The sequence below is a fragment of the Geotrypetes seraphini genome, chromosome 2 (assembly GCF_902459505.1).
Source record: "Geotrypetes seraphini chromosome 2, aGeoSer1.1, whole genome shotgun sequence".
In the NCBI taxonomy this organism is placed as follows: domain Eukaryota; kingdom Metazoa; phylum Chordata; class Amphibia; order Gymnophiona; family Dermophiidae; genus Geotrypetes; species Geotrypetes seraphini.
In genome coordinates, this window is record NC_047085.1 from 206,379,403 (window position 1) to 206,398,331 (window position 18,929).

Below are 18,929 nucleotides of genomic sequence, written 5' to 3' on the forward strand. Positions count from 1 at the left end.
TATAGTTTAATCAAGAGTTGATAATTATGACTGATAGGCATACTGAATGGACCATTTAAAATTTTATTGGCTATTATCTACTATATAAGTGATACCACCCTTGAATGGTGCTGTTTGCAAAATAGTTTCATAATTTCCCAAATCTTGTTTGATATAAATTTGTATAGATGTGATGCTGATAAAGTCAAAACATAACTGTTTGAACTAACAAGCAGTGCCAGAGAAGAAACTAAGGTCTCCTGCTGTTTTGAGTAGACCCACCAATGTTATCAACCATGCTTCTTTGGCATCAATATTTTATAGTCTCAGTTTATTTTCATATTGATAGTTGGCTTCAAATTGTGATTGCTGTTTACAAAAAGATAGGCAAAGCAACCATTATCTGTTCTACAATAATGATTGGGTAAGGGTTCTTTGCTTTTATAACATTCCTCAGGTGTAAAATATGCTATTGACCTAAATATGCTGTTCGAGGCCAAAACAAACCCCCATCTAAAAACATTTTGGACTGATGAAAGTATTTTTGGGGTGGTTCTGCTTTTGTCAATGTATTTCTCAAAGTTTATGGAAAATTTACACAGGATACTGGCAAGTCTCTTAATATCCATTAAGCACAAAGCAAATTCTAATACTGCACTCCTCCTGTATTGACAAGTTGAACTGATGATTAAAAGAAAATGAAAAAACATGGGCTCTTTTTGCTAAGACATTTACCCCTAGACAGTGGCGTACCTAGCATATGTGACACCCGGGGCCCATCATTTTTTGACCCCCCCCCCCATCTATATGAAAAATATGATTTTTAGTAACAATCCACATATCGCAGAAGAGCGTACCTAGGAAAAGGCAGCATCTTAAACACTGCAGTGAGCACTAGAACACAAACACATACATTGTAAAACTAAACAAACCAGATCCTGCACAGTCAATTGATCCTCTACAGTCGATGCTATCAGAAAGCCATGTCCCTTTCATACACACAAACACACCCTCGCCCAATATGGAATAATCACAAACTAAAAATAGAAATATGTAGACAAAAGTTAAACTGAACTGCCAAGAATCCAGACTCTGCATTCAATGCAACACCACAACACCACAAAAACAGTAATACATGTCCTCTAATATTGTGCAAAATATAAAGACAGTAGATGTAAATTTGAAAAAAATGATACATAACAATCACTACTTTACAAATTAACAAATAAAAATAAAACAAATAATGAGAAATAAGAAAATACCATTTTATTGGACTAATCCCCATAAGCTCGATCCTCATCCCCACAAACCACCTGATTCCATCCACACAAGCCTTGAATTGTTTTATATTGAACTTATTATATTAAAGTATAAAAAGAAACAATATTCTGTACAATTGTCAATTTATAAAGCAGCGTCTTCTCCCCACTCTCTCTTCCCCACTTCCCTTCTGCGTCTTCAGCCCATTCTGTCTCCACTTTCCTTCACCGCACGCACATAAAAACAAGTAAGTAATTTTATATAATTTTCATTCTATTCATTCATAGAAATTAAAGTCTAAATAATGCCAATCACATAACAAAACATGATTTTACAAAAAAAATTCCCTGCAGTCAAGCCTGCAAGGATTACTAGATGTCTTTCAGAAGCTCCCCTCCCTCCCTCCCCTTTACCTTTGTGGCCAAGTCAAAATGATCTACCAACAATAAAATTTAAAACACACAAAGCACACTCTACGCAGAGAAAATGTTAATTATCATTTATAGTCTGCAGGTTTTCAAAGAGGTCAAGGCAGATGACTTTATGCAATGTCACCTCAGTAACAACTATATAAAAATAGACAAATATACCCCCTCCCTTTTTACTAAACCGCGATAGCGTTTTTTAGCGCAGAGAGCTGCGCTGAATGCCCCACGCTGCTCTCAACGCTCATAGGCTCCCTGCGCTAAAAACTGCTTTGCGGTTTAGTAAAAGGGGGCCATAGTGCAAAATATAGACAGCATATATAAATTCTCAAAATGGACACATTTTGATCACTAAATCACTAAATTGAAAATAAAATCATTTTTCCTACCTTTGTTTGGTAATTTCATCAGTCTCTGGTTGCACTTTATTCTTCTGACTGCGCATCCAATATTTCTTCCCTTCTTTCAGCCTCCTGTATGCTTCCTCTCCTCCAGATCTCATTCCCTCCCCCAACTTTTTCTTTGTTTCATCCTGTCCCCTTCTTTCTTTCTCTCTCCATGTCCTTTCTTTCTGTATGTCTGTCTTTCTCTCTCTCCGTGCCCCATTTCTTTCTTTCTCTCTCCCCATGCCCCCTTTCTTTCTCTATGTTTGTCTTTCTCTCTTTCTGTGCCCCATTTCTTTCTTTCACCCTGCCCCCTTCTTTCTCTCTCCATGCCCCCTTTCTTTCTGTTTGTCTTTCTCTCTCTCTCCGTGCCCCATTTCTTTCTTTCACCCTGCCCCCTTCTTTCTTTCTCCATGCCCCCTTTCTTTCTGTTTCTCTTTCTCTCTCTCTCTCTCCATGCCCTCTTTCTTTCTCTATGTCTGTCTTTCTCTCTCTCTCCCCATGCCCATTTTTTTCTTTCTTTCACCCTGCCCCTTCTTTCTTTCTCCCCATGCCCTTTCTTTCTCTATGTTTGTCTTTCTCTTTTTCTCTCCATGCCCCATTTCTTTCTTTCACCCTGCCCCCTTCTTTCTCTCTCCATGCCCCCTTTCTTTCTCTGTCTGTCTTTCTCTCTCTCTCCATGCCCCATTTCTTTCACCCTGCCCCTTCTTTCTTTCTCTTTCCCCATGTCCCCTTTCTTTCTATTTGTTTTTCTCTCTCTCTCTCCGTGCCCCATTTCTTTCTTTCTTTCACCCTGCCCCCTTTTTTCTTTCTCTCTTCATGCCCCCTTTCTTTCTCTATGTCTGTCTTTCTCTCTCTCTCTCCCCTTGCCCCATTTTTTTCTTTCTTTCACCCTGCCCCCTTTTCTTTCTTGATCCCAGTCCCCCCCCCTTTCTTTCTTTCTGGCTCCCTGTCTCCCCCCCCATCTTTCTTCCTTTCTCCTTGCCCTCCCCCATGCAACTGCCTTTGGGAAACAAGCTGCTGCCACCGCCGCCGGGGAAAGACTGCCACTGGCTATCGGAAACAGGCCGGCAGGGGTTCGCCCTGCGAGCTGACCAACTCTCGCTGCCCGATGTCAATTCTAACGTCGGAGAGGACGTTAATGCTAACGTCGGAGAGGATGTTCTGGGCCAGCCAGGCAGCGATTGGCTGGCCCAGAATGTCCTCTCTGACATCAGAATTGACGTCAGACGGCTAGAGTTGGTCGGCTCGTGGAGAAGATAAGCAGGGAGGGAGAACTCGGCGCCGGCTTGTTCTTGATGTCGGCAATGGCAGCCTTTCCCCAGCGGCAGCCTATTCCCCAGTGAGTAGCCAGTTGTGCACCCCCTTGGGCCACCCCACCCCCCCTTGGTACGCCACTGCTCCTAGATACACAATTTGGATGAGATGTTAAACCTTATTGTACAGTCTAATTAAATAAAAATATTAAGACCAATATGTGGAACACAAGAGCAGATATCTCTAGTGTAGTCCTCATGATATACCAATCCAGCCACTTTTCAAAATGCAAGAGAAAGATCTGCATATGATGAAGGTAGTGCTTATTCATTATGGATGTCCTGAAAACCTGAATGTCTGAGTGTTTCTCGAGGACTGAGTTGAGAATCCCTGCTTTAGTGGCTTTTATTAAAATAAAATAGAAACATAGAGCATGACGGCAGAAAAGGGCCGACGGCCCAACAAGTCTGCCCACTCAAATAACCCACCCCCCCTAAGCACTTTGTCAAAGTGACCCCACATGTTTATCCCATTTATTCTTAAAATCGAGCACGTTGCTGGCCTTTACTACCTGAAGTGGAAGATTATTCCAATGATTAACCACTCTTTCGGTGAAGAAGGAAAAATTATGTTCTTACTTGTTAATTTTCTTTTCCTTAGACGCAGCAGATGAATCCAGAGACCCATGGGATAGCACACATCTACCATCAGGCGGAGATAGAGAAACTGATTAACAGGTGGTCCTATTGGCTGGCACTCCTCCTGTATTTCCAGTACAGCTCCTTGCCCAAGCATCCATAACCATCAATAGGCATAGCAGGTAAAAAACTTCTTTCCCATAACAAATCTCAAAAGGCAATAATACAGAATACAACCCTCAATAATAACAAACTTCGAAAGTTGGAAAAGAAAAAACAGACAGACAATATCCAGAAAGGGTCTCTGGATTCATCTGCTGCGTCTAAGGGAAAGAAAATTAACAAGTAAGAACATAATTTTTCCTTCCCTAGCAACAGCAGCAGATGAATCCAGAGACCAATGGGATGTAGCAAAGCAATCCTCAATCTGGGTGGGAAGCAAACGCCGCCTCCGCAACAACCGAAGCACTAAACGCATCTATCGCATGCGCCCCCCACATTCAACCAGTAATGCTGAGAGAAAGCACTCTCGGAAGACCAAGTAGCCACGAGACAAAACTCCTCCAAGGAGATAAATAAAAAGAGGGCACATGCTGGATGGAGAGAAGAGGATAGAGTTAGTGAAATACTGGAGGGGGTAAGGGAAAGAGGTGGCAAGCTGTAGGCAGACACAGTGAAAAGAGAAATTGAAGACTGGGTAGTAAGAATTTAATCTAGACATGCAGAAAATAAATCGAGAAGGAAGACAAGGGAAGAAAAAGAAACGCAATGGAGAGGAAAGAGTGAAATGCCAGACAATGGGTGTGGGGAGGAATGGAGAGAGTGAAATGCCAGATCTTGGGAGTGTGGGAGAGGAAAGGGAAGGAGAGGAGAGAGATGCCAGACCATTGGACGAGTGGAAGGAAGGGAAGAAGATGAATGCCAGACCAGTGGGGGTGAAGGGAGAGATAGAAGGGGGAGGCAGACAGTTTCTGGAAGAGTTATAAAAGGAGAGAAGATGCATATAGAAAGGGCAGAGAGAGGGCAAACAGTGGATGGAAGAAGAGAGTAATGAGAACATGAGGAAAGCAGAAAGCAGAGACCAGAGAAGACAGAGGTAGAAAAAAAATTCTTTTTTTTGCTTTTGGATAAAGTAGTATTGTAGCTGTGTTGATAAATATTTATAAATAGAAAATGGAAATTAGAGACCAAAACCCCATTCCTGAAGTCAGGACAGGATAACAGCAGTATACTATACTTACCTGAGCAAAGAGATTGTGGCCTCTGAAAGTTAATTGATAAATGTATTAGGCCAATAAAATGGTATTATCTTATTTTCCATTTTTGTTTTATTCCCCCCCCCACCTCTTTGGCCCCCTTTTATGAAGCCGCATTAGGCTTTTTTATCGCCAGCTGCGGCAATATTAGCTCGAACACTCATAGGTATTATATGAGCGCCAGTGCTTTTACTGCCACAGCCAGTGATAAAAAAGCCTAACGAAGCTTCATAAAAAAAGTGTATGTGGGGGGGGGGGGGTTTATGAATCCACGTTAGCAATGTTTATCACTGGCCCCAGCAGTGACAGTTCTGATGCTCATAGAATTCATAAGCATCTGAGCTTTTACCGCCATGGCCTGCAATAAAAAAAATCCTAACTCAGCTTCATAAAAGGGGGGGGGGGGGTTATTTGTTAATTTGTAAAGTGATGATTGCTATTTCTCTGTTTTTTCAAATTTACATCTGCTATCTGTATATTTTACACAATATTAGGGGACATGCATCACTGTTTCTGTGGTGTTGCATTTGTATGCAGAGTCCAGCTTCTTGGTGGTTCAGTTTAACTTTTGTCTATATACAATATTTATATTTTAACCCCACCCCCTTTTATAAAACCATAGTACGATTTCTAGCGACATCTGCAACAGTAACAGCTCCGATGCTCATAGGAATTCTATGAGCGCCGGGTCTGTTACCATCGTGGCTGGTGCTAAAAATTGCGCTTCAGTCTTGTAAAAAGGAGGGGGTAGTTTGTGGTTACATATTTCATACTGGGTGAAGGTGTTTTCTGTGTGTACAAAAGACATGATTCTCTGTTAGCATTGACTATGCAGGATCAATCTATACTAGTCTGGCATGTTAAGTTTTATAATGGGTGCATTTATGTGCTACTGCTCACTGGAGTATGTAAGGTGCTGCCTTTTCCTAGGTACACTCTTGTGCGATGTGTGGATTGTTACTAAAAATCATGTTTTTCATTTATATGAGGGGGGTGTCACATATGCTAGGAATGCCACTGGTGGTGCTTTTTCAATATCACATTTTCAATAGTGTCTCTAGCGATTGAAAACACAATATTTAAGTAGCACCCTGCATAGACAGCAATGTGGTTGGAGGACTTCTGCACAACTTAGAGGGAACATTGGGCTATTGTACCATTTCTGTAAGGGGTAGCTAAGGCATAGTGCCACAGGGAGTAAGGAAATGGTGAAAAGTGTAGGGGTTGCATAGGTTTTCTGCAGATACTCGGAAGTGTGTTCTGGAATGGGAAACCAGTGCATGGATGCTTCTAAGGAGGAGATAGCGGAAAAACAGAAGAATAATGGGGAACCCTGGTCCTGAGGAAAGCCTGGAGAGGATTACAAAGGAAGAGCCAAGTAATGAAGAAAAATTACAGCAGTAATCAACTCTGGGTTGAAACCAATTCTGAAAGTGAAGAAACGAAAGAGATGGAGAAGTCTCTTGAGTAGATAAATAAGGGACTGGTAGTTGCTATTAGTTTTGCTCTATGCTTTTATTGCTGTGGTTATAATTTGTCCTTTATACTTAAAGATTTTTTATGCTTAAAGACTATTTTTCCAATACCTTTTGATTTAGAACCCTAGTTCTGGCTTGGATTAAGTTGTTAAGTGCTAGTGGAACACTTAGATTATTTTGCCAATGGCCTGCTTGACCTGGATCCATTAACAAAAATTTATATATTCTTTAAAATAAATTTTTTTTAAATCCTCTTAGGACTGATCTGGACAAGAAGAGGTTGCACAAGAAATGTTCTCGTTTAATTTTAATTTTTATTTTGCCAATGGCCTGCTTGACCTGGATCCATTAACAAAAATTTATATATTCTTTAAAATAAATTTTTTTTAAATCCTCTTAGGACTGATCTGGACAAGAAGAGGTTGCACAAGAAATGTTCTCGTTTAATTTTAATTTTAATTTTGCCAATGGCCTGCTTGACCTGGATCCATTAACAAAAATTTATATATTCTTTAAAATAAAATTTTTTTAAATCCTCTTAGGACTGATCTGGACAAGAAGAGGTTGCACAAGAAATGTTCTCTTTTAATTTTTTTAATTAATTATGCAATAAGAGTTGAATTTGATGACAACTTATGAAGACACACAGGGCTCTTTATCTTTCAGATCTAACAAGCTGAATTTCATTAATTTTCATTGCTTGGGAATCATAGAATTAAAGTCTCTGACATTTATCTTAACATTTATTTCTTTGAATGGCTGTGGGATTATTTTGCCAAAATCCATTACGTTCAATGTACCTGACTAACTTCTTAACTGATGAAGATGGATATTTGACACTTTTATGGTCAAAGGAAGCTTTAATCATGTGTGTCGAGATAAATCATTTTATGTTGTTATTGTTGTTGCTATTGTTGTAATTTAGTCCTTCTGAGAAGGATGTCTGTGAGAATCAGTACACATTTAGATGTGCTTTTGATGAATTGTGTGAGAAAGTACAAGCATGTGAGATGGTGTTTGTCCGAGACGCAGCAAGAGAGTATGAATGTGTAGGTGTCTGAGCGACAGCAAGAGTTTGTGTCTGTGTGAGTTTGTGTGAAACACAAAAACTTCTTTCGCCCACATACATTTAGCTTTGTTGCGTTGTGACATGGATCTCGAGATCAGTTTTAGAGTTTGTTGTGAGCAAGATGGTTAAAATATTTAACATGCGCTCTGCAATTCACATTTAAATAAAACATTTTCTGCTTCTCCCCTCTGCGTCAGACACACAGAGACAACACTGCTATGCGTACACGTGAATGCAATCGTGGAAAGGTGTTAAAAAGAGTTGAACGAGTCATCTCTGCATGCTCTCCTCACTTGTTTTAAAGTCATTGCCATTTGATCAGTTTTCCTGGCTATCGTGCTTGAATCGCCTGCTCCTGTGCATGAGAACGAGATTGACCATTTTTATCTCTTAACCTGCTTTATCCGGTAGTATCAACATGGCACTTTGACTATGCAGATATTATCAGTGCTCCTTTCCCTTTTACAACATGGGAAGGAATACTGCTCCATTTCTTGGTCAGTCACAATGCCTGACGATGACAGGTGTATGTGATGTTATCTGAAGGCGAAATCAAGAGGAACCATGTGACTATAGTTTGGGAGAGTGAAAAAAAATCAGTTTAGTAGTGTGTATGAATAACAAAGATGGGGAATCCACACACCCCCAAATCCACCTCTACCAAGCCTCTGGCAAAGTAAACGTGGTGAGCACCCGTTCAAATAGTCCCCATTCCAAAATGCATTTATGATAATGGAAACATGTAAAAATTTCTATTTCCACATGGAGATGTTTCTAAAATAAAAACCAAAATGAATTAAAGTAAACATAAGCAAAATATAAAACAAATCCCAATATTATATAATAATTTGGAAATAAAACAACATAATAATAAAGAACATATATGTCTTGTTCTGGAGTGTGGTTCACTTTAGGCTTGCAGCACACATCTCCAAACTATGGCATCCCATTAATAGCACAGCCTCCTTGCACTCATTGAAAAACTGTGGTAATCATTTGATGTATTTTGTAGTTTTAGTGTAACTAGTGGTTAAAAAATTAAATTTAAATAATTTTACCTGGGAGAGTTATCTGCAGAGTCCTGGGTGAAGTTCCAGACCCATTTGTGGGTCCAGCAGTGAATCTGGCGATCGTACTGGATCCACTCCCTATGCAGACATTCTGGGATGCTGGAGGGAAAAAAAATAGGACCAGGAAGAGCCGAAAGAAAGTATTCTAAGCTGTTTGAGGTTCGTTTTGAGCAGAGGAGGGCAGCAAGAGTTGCTCCGACTCTGCCTGAGCTTGGGGCCACATTTGGTGGTGTCCGCACATGCACATGACATCATCGTGTATGCACGCGCAATGATGTCATGGTACGCGCATGCACGGAAGCTCAGAATTGGCCCGGCAATGGGAGGATGGCCTGGGGAAAACCTTTGGGTCCGGGTGCTTCAAAATTTAATAAAAATATATTTTTTAAAGGATGTATTTTTTTAAAAAAGAAACTAACATCAAGGGGAATTTATAGAAATTGTAATATAAGGAACGGTTTCAGGTTATTGTCAGTTTTTTTCTACAAATTAAAGGAGGGAGTAAATGTAGAGAGATTGCTACTGCAGCTCTGTCTTCAAGACTGACCGCTGTTAATTGGAATCCCTCTGAGGTTTAACCCATAAGGTTAACTTTAACCTGAGTAATTGTATAACCTGCGTTTGTTTTTAAAACCGTCTGTGGAGAAAATTTGTCTTAAAGGTTTCTGAGAGTTTAAAAGCTCCACTGTAGGTAAAAGGTTCCATTTGTGAACCTTTTTTCACATGTAAAACCTTATAAATTTATATGTTGGACACATTGCCCTTAAATCTCACTGTTTCAGTCAGTCCATCCTTGAAATCCCTGTTTTTTTTATCAAAGGCAGACTTGTCCATGTTTCCTGATTCTCAGCCCACTGCGGTGGTCCACCAGACTATCTACCATCAAACACCATAGTACTTTCAACAAGTTGTGGCACTCTATAAGCCTAATAGATCTTTACAATCTGAAAATCAAAAGCTATTAATTCCAATAGCACAGGAAAATTATGTAGACACTAGAATGATGACTTTCTGTTCCTGCCGTAGTCTTGAGAGACTATGGGAACTCACAGCAGTCATTTCCTATTGACGATCTGCACGGGGCAGGAGTGTAGGAAGATCGCTCCTGCTCCAAAAGCCCACTAGACTACCAGGTAAGGCCAGGAGAAGGCAGGAGGGAGGTGGGGGTGGGTCAGAGCAGGACATTTGCGGTATTTCCCTATTCGCGGTCCGGCTCTGCCCCTATCCCCCGCGAATAACGAGGGAGATGTGTAATCGGTTTCAGTTTAAGAAACAGTTAAAAATTCAGCTGTTTGTTATTGCATTTTTGTGATCTATTAGTAGGTAGTTGAGGAAAAGAATATGTTTAATCATGTTTGCTATTGTAATCTTGTGATTTATTAGGTGACATTTGAAGAGAAAAAATTGTTTAATTATGTAGATTTTATGGCATGGTTTGTTTTTATCTTATGTATGTTTTAATTGATGTAAACCGTTTAGTTTTTTTGTAAACAGTATAAAAAAAGTTTTAAATAAATAAATCCAGGACTGGCTCAAATTTTCTCTCCTTGAACTGTGTAACTTGACAGCTCTCATCTCTATACATTGTGGGGGTAATAATAAAAAAAACAACCATCTAAAAAGTGTCCTAAGTGGCTACTTGGACGATCAAAAAGCCTGATCGTCCAAGTACCCATAACCAAAGCTGGTTTTTAGACGTATCTAAAACCAACTTAGGCCTTTCCCCTGCCTCTAAACGCAGAGAGAAAAGAGGTGTGTTTACAGGAGGGGAAAGGGCGGGCAGTGGGTGGGAGGTGGGCCGACCTACACCTAGGCGTACAACAGGTATAACCAATACAGTTTAGTCGGCACTTAGACCTTTTTCACTTAGACGAAATAAAACCAGGTCTAAGTGCCGAAAAATGGGCCGCTGAGCTGATGGCCGTTGGCGCCATCAGTTCAGCGGCCCGGCAACCTAACCATCGCGGCAGGAGAGATGCCTCATCTCCCCTACCGCGATGCCATCACTCTTCTACCCGAACTGCCGCGACCCATGGCAGTTCAGGTAGAGGAGTGATGGCATCGCAGTAGGGAAGATGAGGCATCTTTCCTGCCGCGATGCATCACTCCCCCCCTTCCCCACACAACATCGGACCAAGAGGGAGCTCAAGCCCTCTTGCCCCAGCCAACCACGGCACCCCCGACATATCGGGGCAAGAGGGAGCCCAAGCCCCCTTGCCCTCCCGACTCCCTGACTCCATCGGGGCAAGAGGGAGCTCAAGCCCTCTTGCCCCAGCCAACTGCGGCACCCCCGACATATCGGGGCAAGAGGGAGCCCAAGCCCTCTTGCCCCCTTGACTCCCCGACTCCATCGGGGCAAGAGGGAGCCCAAGCCCTCTTGCCCCGCCGATCGTGCCCCCCCCCGACTCGTTCTGGCCAGGAAGGAGCCCAAGCCCTCCTGGTCCAGCCGATCCTCTACCCCCACCCCCCACTACATTATGGGCTACGGGCAGGAGGGATCCCAGGCCCGGGAGCCTTAGGTCCCGCCTGTGGGCAGGGCCTTAGGCACATGGGTCCAACCCGGGCCATGTGCCTAAGGCCCCACCCACAGGTGGGACCTAAGGCTCCTGGGCCTTTTCTGATTGGCCCAGGCGCCTTAGGCCCCACCAGTAGGCGGGGCTTTGGTTAGGCTGGGCCAATCCGACCCCATTCGTCGGCCAACTTACCTAAAGGTACGGGGAAGGGGGGGTCGTGGGGTCGGTAGGGGGGTCGCGGGTCGGCTGGGAGGGGGGCCAATCGGGAGTTTGGGGGGGCGGACGTTGGGGGGAGGGGGGTTCGTTGAGGGCAGGAAGGCCTGGGATCCCTCCTGGCCAGAATGAGTCGGGGGGGGCACGATCGGCGGGGCAAGAGGGCTTGGGCCACGGTTGGCTGGGGCAAGAGGGCTTGAGCTCCCTCTTGCCCCAATGAAGTCGGGGGGGGGGCAAGAGGGCTTGGGCTCCCTCTTGCCCCGATATGTCGGGGGTGCCGCGGTTGGCTAGGGCAAGAGGGCTTGAGCTCCCTCTTGCCCCGATGGAGTCGGGGCGTCGGGGGGCAAGAGGGCTTGAGATCCCTCTTGCCCCGATGTTGTCGGAGGGGGGTTCGCGATTTAATATGGCAGGAGGGTTTGGGCACCTTCCTGCCTGGATCATTGGGGGGGGGGATTCTGTAACCGGTGTTGTTTTTGACATACACCGGTTACAGAATCCAGCTGTTAGGCGAAGGACTGGCTCCTCCTTCGCCTAAAAGCCCTTCTGTTGGACGTTTTTGGCCTAGGCGTGTTTTTGTTTCATTATGGCTAAAAAGTGTAGACGTGCTGTGGGTGTACTTTTAGACATAGTGGAGATTGGGCGTTTAGGCAGAGGAAGGCCATAATCAAAACATGGACGTTTGTTTTGGTTATGGACACTTTCCCTGCTTCTGGGTTGAACGTTTAGGGACTTAGGCCAAAAAGGGATTTAGATGATTTTTTTGATTTTGCCCCTCTGTGCCTCTCCATTCAAAGCATGCACTTTTCTAAGTTGGATTTAAACTTCAAGATTGTTAAAATACTTTTTGATGAAATAAAGGAGATTGTTTAAAGCTGCTGGATACTTGTGATGGCTGAAAGAGAAAGAGAGAAAGCCAGAAAGGCCTTACTACAGAATCCCTAAGGTGTGAATTTCCCACAACCAGATAGTGGCCTAGTTGTGATAAATGGTGTCAGTAGTAGAATCTCGCCAACATACACAATCCCATATCGCTGTGGAGAAGCAGGCTTACCCTCACTCAAACACTAAAGTCCCCCAGCATACCTAGCCTGGCAAAATCTGTGACAGCCACATTGGTGTTGGGAGATGTTTGGAACAGTATGGAGCTCAAAGTTTTGCACTGATTCGCTGGGCAACTCCACCTGACAGCAAGAGGAAATGCTGAAGCTGTTCCAACAAGCCTGGAAGCTGGGCAACAGCAATAGTACCTGTTGTTGAGCTTATTACAGGAACAACTACTGTAATAGCTAAAGAAAAATTGTTGTAATAATGATCTACAAGTGAAGAAAGAACAAATCTCTTCACATGTTCCTACAGGAAACCTGGTAATGCTTATTGGAGTTAGGACAGTGATTATAAGGAAAATGACTGATTATTGACGATCCAAAGGTTTTTCTTACTTCCTTTGAAAGGGTTGCCCAATCATTAAACTGGCTCAAAGAACAATGGCTACATATGATAGCTACTTGTCTAGTAGTGTATACTTGTAGATCTTTATTCCAGAGCTTAAGACCAGCTAGGTCTGCTAAAGGACTATTATTTATTTTATAAATTTATATTCTGATTATATCCTAAGCGGGTAACAAATGAAACACACATAAAAAGATAAACAAACTCTACAAATGTATCAAAACATCAGCAACAAAATAAAAAGTCTTATCTAATATTTAATTCACATGGGATTGCTCTGTCATCTACTAGTTTAAAACAATCAGGTAACAAAAACTCTCACAAATAGACAAGTCTCTAACAATTTTTTAAAGGATTTAAAGTCTGCACATAATCTTAATGTCCCTTTCAATGAGTTCCAAAGTCTTGGACCTTTAGGGCCGCAATCATAAAATAAAGTGGAACCTCGGTTTGCGAGTAACGCGGTTTGCAAGTGTTTTGCAAGACGAGCAAAACACTCAGCAAACTTTTCTCTCGCAAATCGAGCACTGCTCTGATAAACGAGCACTTACAGCTGCAGAAAGCGCCGTTTCAGGGGGATTCCTCTTCCGTCCGCCGGCCAGCCTTCCACGCCGGGTGCCTTCCGCATGTTGGAGAGACCCTATCTGAGCCTACACAGCCGAGTGCTGTCCCACCTACATGTTGTGTATGATCACGCACAACATCAATCATCGACGTTGTGCGTGATCATACGCAATGTGCAGGTGGGAAGGCAGGTGGGCCAGAAAAGTGATGGATTGGACACCCAGACATGGCACCAGAGTAGTGGGGTACCTTCCAGGGCACTGCTGTGAACTTCACAAAAAGGGTCCCACATAAACATCTCACTACAGCTCCCTTATAAGTCATGGTGAGCCCCACAAAACACCCCCAGAACCTATTAGACCCACCTATCTATCACCCCAATAGCCCTTATGGCTGCAAGAGCCACTTATATGGCAGTACAAAAGGGTTTGGGGTTTTTTTGGGGGGTGAATACCGTGATTAGAATGGCTTATGGGCCTGGGTCCTCCTCTCCATGGTTCACTTACCCAATCCCAAGACCACTTAAGCCACCTCTATGCAGCTCTACTAGGCTTTCCTATGCCAGGCTGCCAGATGCTGATGTTCTGGAGGCAGATATGTAAAGTTGTTATTATGATTTTCATGGGGGCAGGGGTGGGGTCAGTGATCACCGGGGTAGTGTGTGTCAGTCTGTACTTTGTATCTGCAGTGCTTATCTGGCTACTTTGCATACCTTCTGTAGACTTAGACCTGGTTTTAGAAGGCCTAAGTCACAACATCCATGTTCCGTCTAGGCAGTGTTGTATAACTTTTGGTTATACATGCAGTACGACTAAGTCTAAGACGGCCCATGTCCCGCCCAAATCCCGCCCTCGACATTCCTCCTGAAACGCCTCTTTTAGCTCTGGTCGTTCAGCAGCACTGTGAAGGCCTAAGTCGTTTTTAAATACGTCTAAAACCCGGTTCAATTATCGGCACTTGGACGACTTGTGTTACTGATCGTCCAAGTGCCGATTTAGGCCAGTTTTTAGACGTATTCTGTTTTGATTATGAGCCCCATATTGTATATTATTTATGGTATATCAAAAATAAACTGAAACCTGAAGTCTGAAACCTGTGAATGGCTTAATTCAATAGAGCAAGCTACTATGATATCTGAGAACATAAGAACATAAGCATGGCCTCTGGCGAGTCAGACCAAGGGTCCATCATGCCCAGCAGTCCGCTCCCGCGGAGGCCCCCCCAGGTTCACGACCTGTAAGTGATCTTATACCTAAAACATTCTATTCCCTAATCATTTAATATCCTGTAGGTAATCCTCTAACTATACCCTTCAATCCCCTTTTCCTTCAGGAAATCATCCAATACCATTTTGAAACCCAAAATCGTACTCTGCCCTACCACCTCCTCTGTAAGCACATTCCAGGAGTCCACCACCCTCTAAGTGAAGAAGAACTTCCTAGCATTTGTTTTGAATCTGTCTCGTTTCAATTTTTGCGAATGCCCTCTTGTTTTTTGTTTCCCCCGCTAGTCTGAAGAATCTGTCCCTCTCTACCTTCTCCATACCCTTCATGATCTTATAAGTTTCTACAATGTCCCCTCTAAGTCTCCGCTTTTCCAGGGAAAAGAGCCCCAGCTTCTCTAGCCTTTCAGCATATGAAAGGTTTTCCATGCCTTTTATCATCCTTGTTGCTCTTCTCTGGACCCTCTCGAGTATCGCCATATCCTTCTTAAGGTATTGCGACCAGTATTGAACGCAGTACTCCAGATGCGGGCGCACCATCGCCCGATACAGTGGCAGGATAACTTCCTTCATTCTGGTAGTGATACCTTTTTTGATAATGCCCAGCATTCTATTCGCCTTCTTTGAGGCCGCTGCGCATTGTGCCGCCACCTTCATTGTTTATAAGCTCTAGCCCTAAGTCCAAACTTTTGGGAGAAGGGAAGAACCTTACTATGATATTTCAGGTAGCCAGGGCTGAGATGGGCCAAGGACAGAGTAAAACATATGAGGAAAGAAGAGGGATCTTTCCCCCGGAATAAAGCATAAATAGCAGAAAGAGAACCCCAAAGAAAAGAGATGCTTTAAATGGAGAAAGAACATTTACAAAGAGAGACCTATATAGTAGGAGTCAGGAAGACAGCGGAGGAACCCCCTACCCCCTTTTATATAGGAAGTAAAAACAGAGCCTTGCTGGGACTCAGGGTTAAACAATCAATGATGGTTTGAACATATGGTAAAATAGCAAGGCACGATTAAAGGAAGAGGAGAGTAGATGTATGAGGGTAGTATAAAAATTTTCTACACTCATAGCACCTCCACCTACTACCCTCTACAAAAGTTAAAATTGAAATGTCAGGATCATAAATATAGATTAAATGTAGCTGAATTGGCTCATGTGCCTTATGAATAGATTCTGGGGAAAAACTGGGTAGGCCTATCAATGTTTAAAGGAGGCCAACAGATTAGAGATTTCAAGGTCTCAAACAGGGAGCTAAGATAAAGAAACTAAGGGTTCCTTTTACTAAGGTGCGCTAGCCATTTTTGCACTCATTAAACGCCAACACGTCCATTATATCCTATGGACGCGTTAGCATTTAGCACATGCTAATTTTTAGTATGCACCAAATTTTTAGCATGCGCTAAATTGGCTATGGCACCTTAGTAAAAGGACTTGTAAGAAGACCTTGAGGGAGATTTTTCTCTCTGAAAAAGAGGAAGGCTTAAAGAGAGACAAGCAGATGCCCTAGCTATTGAAGAAGTCTTACAAAAATTTCCTTCCTCTCCACAGGAGCAACTAGCAGACTCTTCCCTAAAATATGCCTTCTTAGGTGCCTACCAATAGTTCCAGAGTAACTTCCCTTGGTTTAGAGGGGGAAAAAAGGGCTGCTATATCAGGTGATCCTGATCCAGAAAGGGAAGATTTTAAAATCCAGTTGGAAATATCTTGTGGCTTTTGGCCAAACAATGTTAAGCCTACTTATGATCATCCACCAGCTGAGCATACAGGGGTGAGCAATACATTTAGTGAAATACAGGAAAGGTTCTATTGACCAGGCATTTCTAAGAATGTGCAAAATTACTGACTATCATGTCCACAATGCCAGAAAGTGTCAGTTTACTCTGCTGTCCCACCAAAAGCCCCTAGGGTAACATTACCTGTTAAAGGAGAGTCTTCATTGACAATCTCGGAGAGAGGCGGGAGTCAGAAAGCCTTGAGCATGCGCAGATGCTCAAGGCCCAGTCGGAGGAGAGGCATGATGTTCGGGCACCGGCACCTCCTGTGGGTTGGTGCTGCGTGCCGGTGCCACATTGGGGGGTAAGCTTTCAGTCTGGGCGGGCGGGAGATGCCAGTTCGCATGGTAGGGGGCGTTTGTGAGGGGGCGATGCCGGTTAGCAAAACACTCGCAAACCGGTGCACTCGTAAACCGAGGTTTGACTGTAAATTTTTTTTTAAAGTAAATACACATTAATAAAAAGAGAAACAAATTAGTTTTATAAAAAGTTTATTGATTATATATAATTTAAACTTATGTATTATAAGTATGTTTGGACTGATGGGGCCTGAAGTCATACCACGTAAACACATGAATTTGACTATCCGATTCCCATGTACTGGGAAATCAGAAATGTTGTCTAGATCAGTGTTCAACCTTTTGACACCTATGGACCGGCAGAAATAAAATAATTATTTTGTGGACCAGCACCGGTCCGCGGACTGGCAGTTGAAGAACACTGGGCTAAGTCATGGGCTAGACCTCGCCCATCTCCACCACAGATCCTGCCTAGAGAATGACACGGTGGCGGTTTACCCGCGGCCACCGCATTTTAGCCGCGGGTCACCCGCCGAAAACGGGGAAGAAAACTAGCAGTCGCTGCGGCGACGGGGACAAGGCCATTCACCGCCCGCGGGGCGGTGAATGGTCTTGTCTCCGCAGTGAGGTATCAAGGATCGCGCGGTCCCCGCAGCCACCGCCCGCCCGCCCGTAGCATTTAGCCAGCTCCCTCCCTCCACCTCACCTTAAATTTCGAGTTTTCCGGCTTCCTTTTTTCCGAGCCGCACGTGTTCAAAAATCCGTGCACGCGCGGCTGCGCGAGTCAATCAATCTTCTCCTCTGACGCAACCGGAAACAGGAAGTTGCAGGAGAGGAGAAGTTTGATTGACTCGCGCAGCCGCGCGTGCACGGATTTTTGAACACGTGCGGCTCGGAAAAAAGGAAGCCGGAAAACTCGAAATTTAAGGTGAGGTGGAGGGAGGGAGCTGGCTAAATGCACGGCTTTTTGAACGCGTGCGGCTAGGGAAAAAGGAAGCCGGCAAACTCGGAACGAATATAAGGTGAGGTGGAGGGAGGGTGGGGGCTGCTGGACCATTCTTCATTACTTTGCCATACTAATTCCATTCTATGTTAGGTGCCACGGACTCAGATTCGAGTCCTAGCGATGATGAGTTAAAGATCCCAAAAGAAGCCAACTTCTAAATCCAGTGGTTAGAGCTACACTACACTCCTTGTGACCCTGGGCAAGTCACTTAATCCCTATTGCTTCTGACACAATGGGCAGTTCCAAAGACCAAGACTGGCCAGTGTCAAAGACAGGATGCTGAGCTTGATAGACCCTTAGTCTCCACTGTTTTTAGTGATCAACAAAGTTCTATGTTTCTATAATCACCCTAATTCTGTTATCATTGGACTAGATATTCAAAATGATTTAAATGGCCAGGACAGGCTCCTGGCTGTTCAAATCATCTGTCTAGGGCTAACCAGGCATTTTCAATCTTCATGTTCAGCCCAAATGGTGTCACACAATTCAGCAAAAATACCCAATGTTGTTCCTCATAATTTAAATATTGCTCATAGAAGGAACAACATTGGGTATTTTTGCAAATGGAAGTTGGAGGGTTAATTCCCTTGAAACAGCCAATTGAGTGAAACATGAATTCATGCTGGGACACAAGATAGGTTGAATTTGTTTTGAATTTAAAAAGAAAAATGATCAATGAAGAATACTATAATGGCAAGAAAATATAATGATAAAACAGCAACTAATTTTGCCTATTTTTATATATTAAAAAAATATTAAGTAAGGTGAATGTCCATATTGCTGTCTGTTGTTCTGCTGAGCACTGGCATTGAAACAGCAAAATGCATTTATTGCATACTTGTCCTCTGTCGGAAACATTATGGTGGTATATTAGTTGTGTTAATAAAAATTTATAAACAAAGCCCTGCCAGCTGAACATCTCTTTCTCTAGTTCAGCAGCAGGAACTTTGATTTATAAGAATGGAATACGCTAAATATTAGAGTACTAAGGCTTATATGGATGCTGCGGGGACGGTGACGGGGCGGTGAATGGGATGGCAGTGGCGGTGACGGGGCGGTGAAAGGGATGGCAGTG

General features: G+C 43.3%; 1 protein-coding gene across 12 annotated transcripts in view; it reads right to left on the minus strand.

Moving 5' to 3' along the window:
• FARS2 (phenylalanyl-tRNA synthetase 2, mitochondrial) overlaps nucleotides 1–18,929 on the minus strand; it is a 732,018-nt gene that overhangs the window by 314,059 nt on the left and 399,030 nt on the right. For 8 of the 12 annotated variants that reach the window (XM_033934766.1, XM_033934764.1, XM_033934768.1 and 5 more), the window contains one exon: nucleotides 8,804–8,914. The exons of the other annotated variants lie outside the window; for them this stretch is intronic. In XM_033934766.1, the coding sequence (XP_033790657.1) occupies nucleotides 8,804–8,914 (111 nt within the window). The remainder of the gene's footprint in view (nucleotides 1–8,803; nucleotides 8,915–18,929) is intronic. 12 annotated transcript variants of the gene reach the window in all.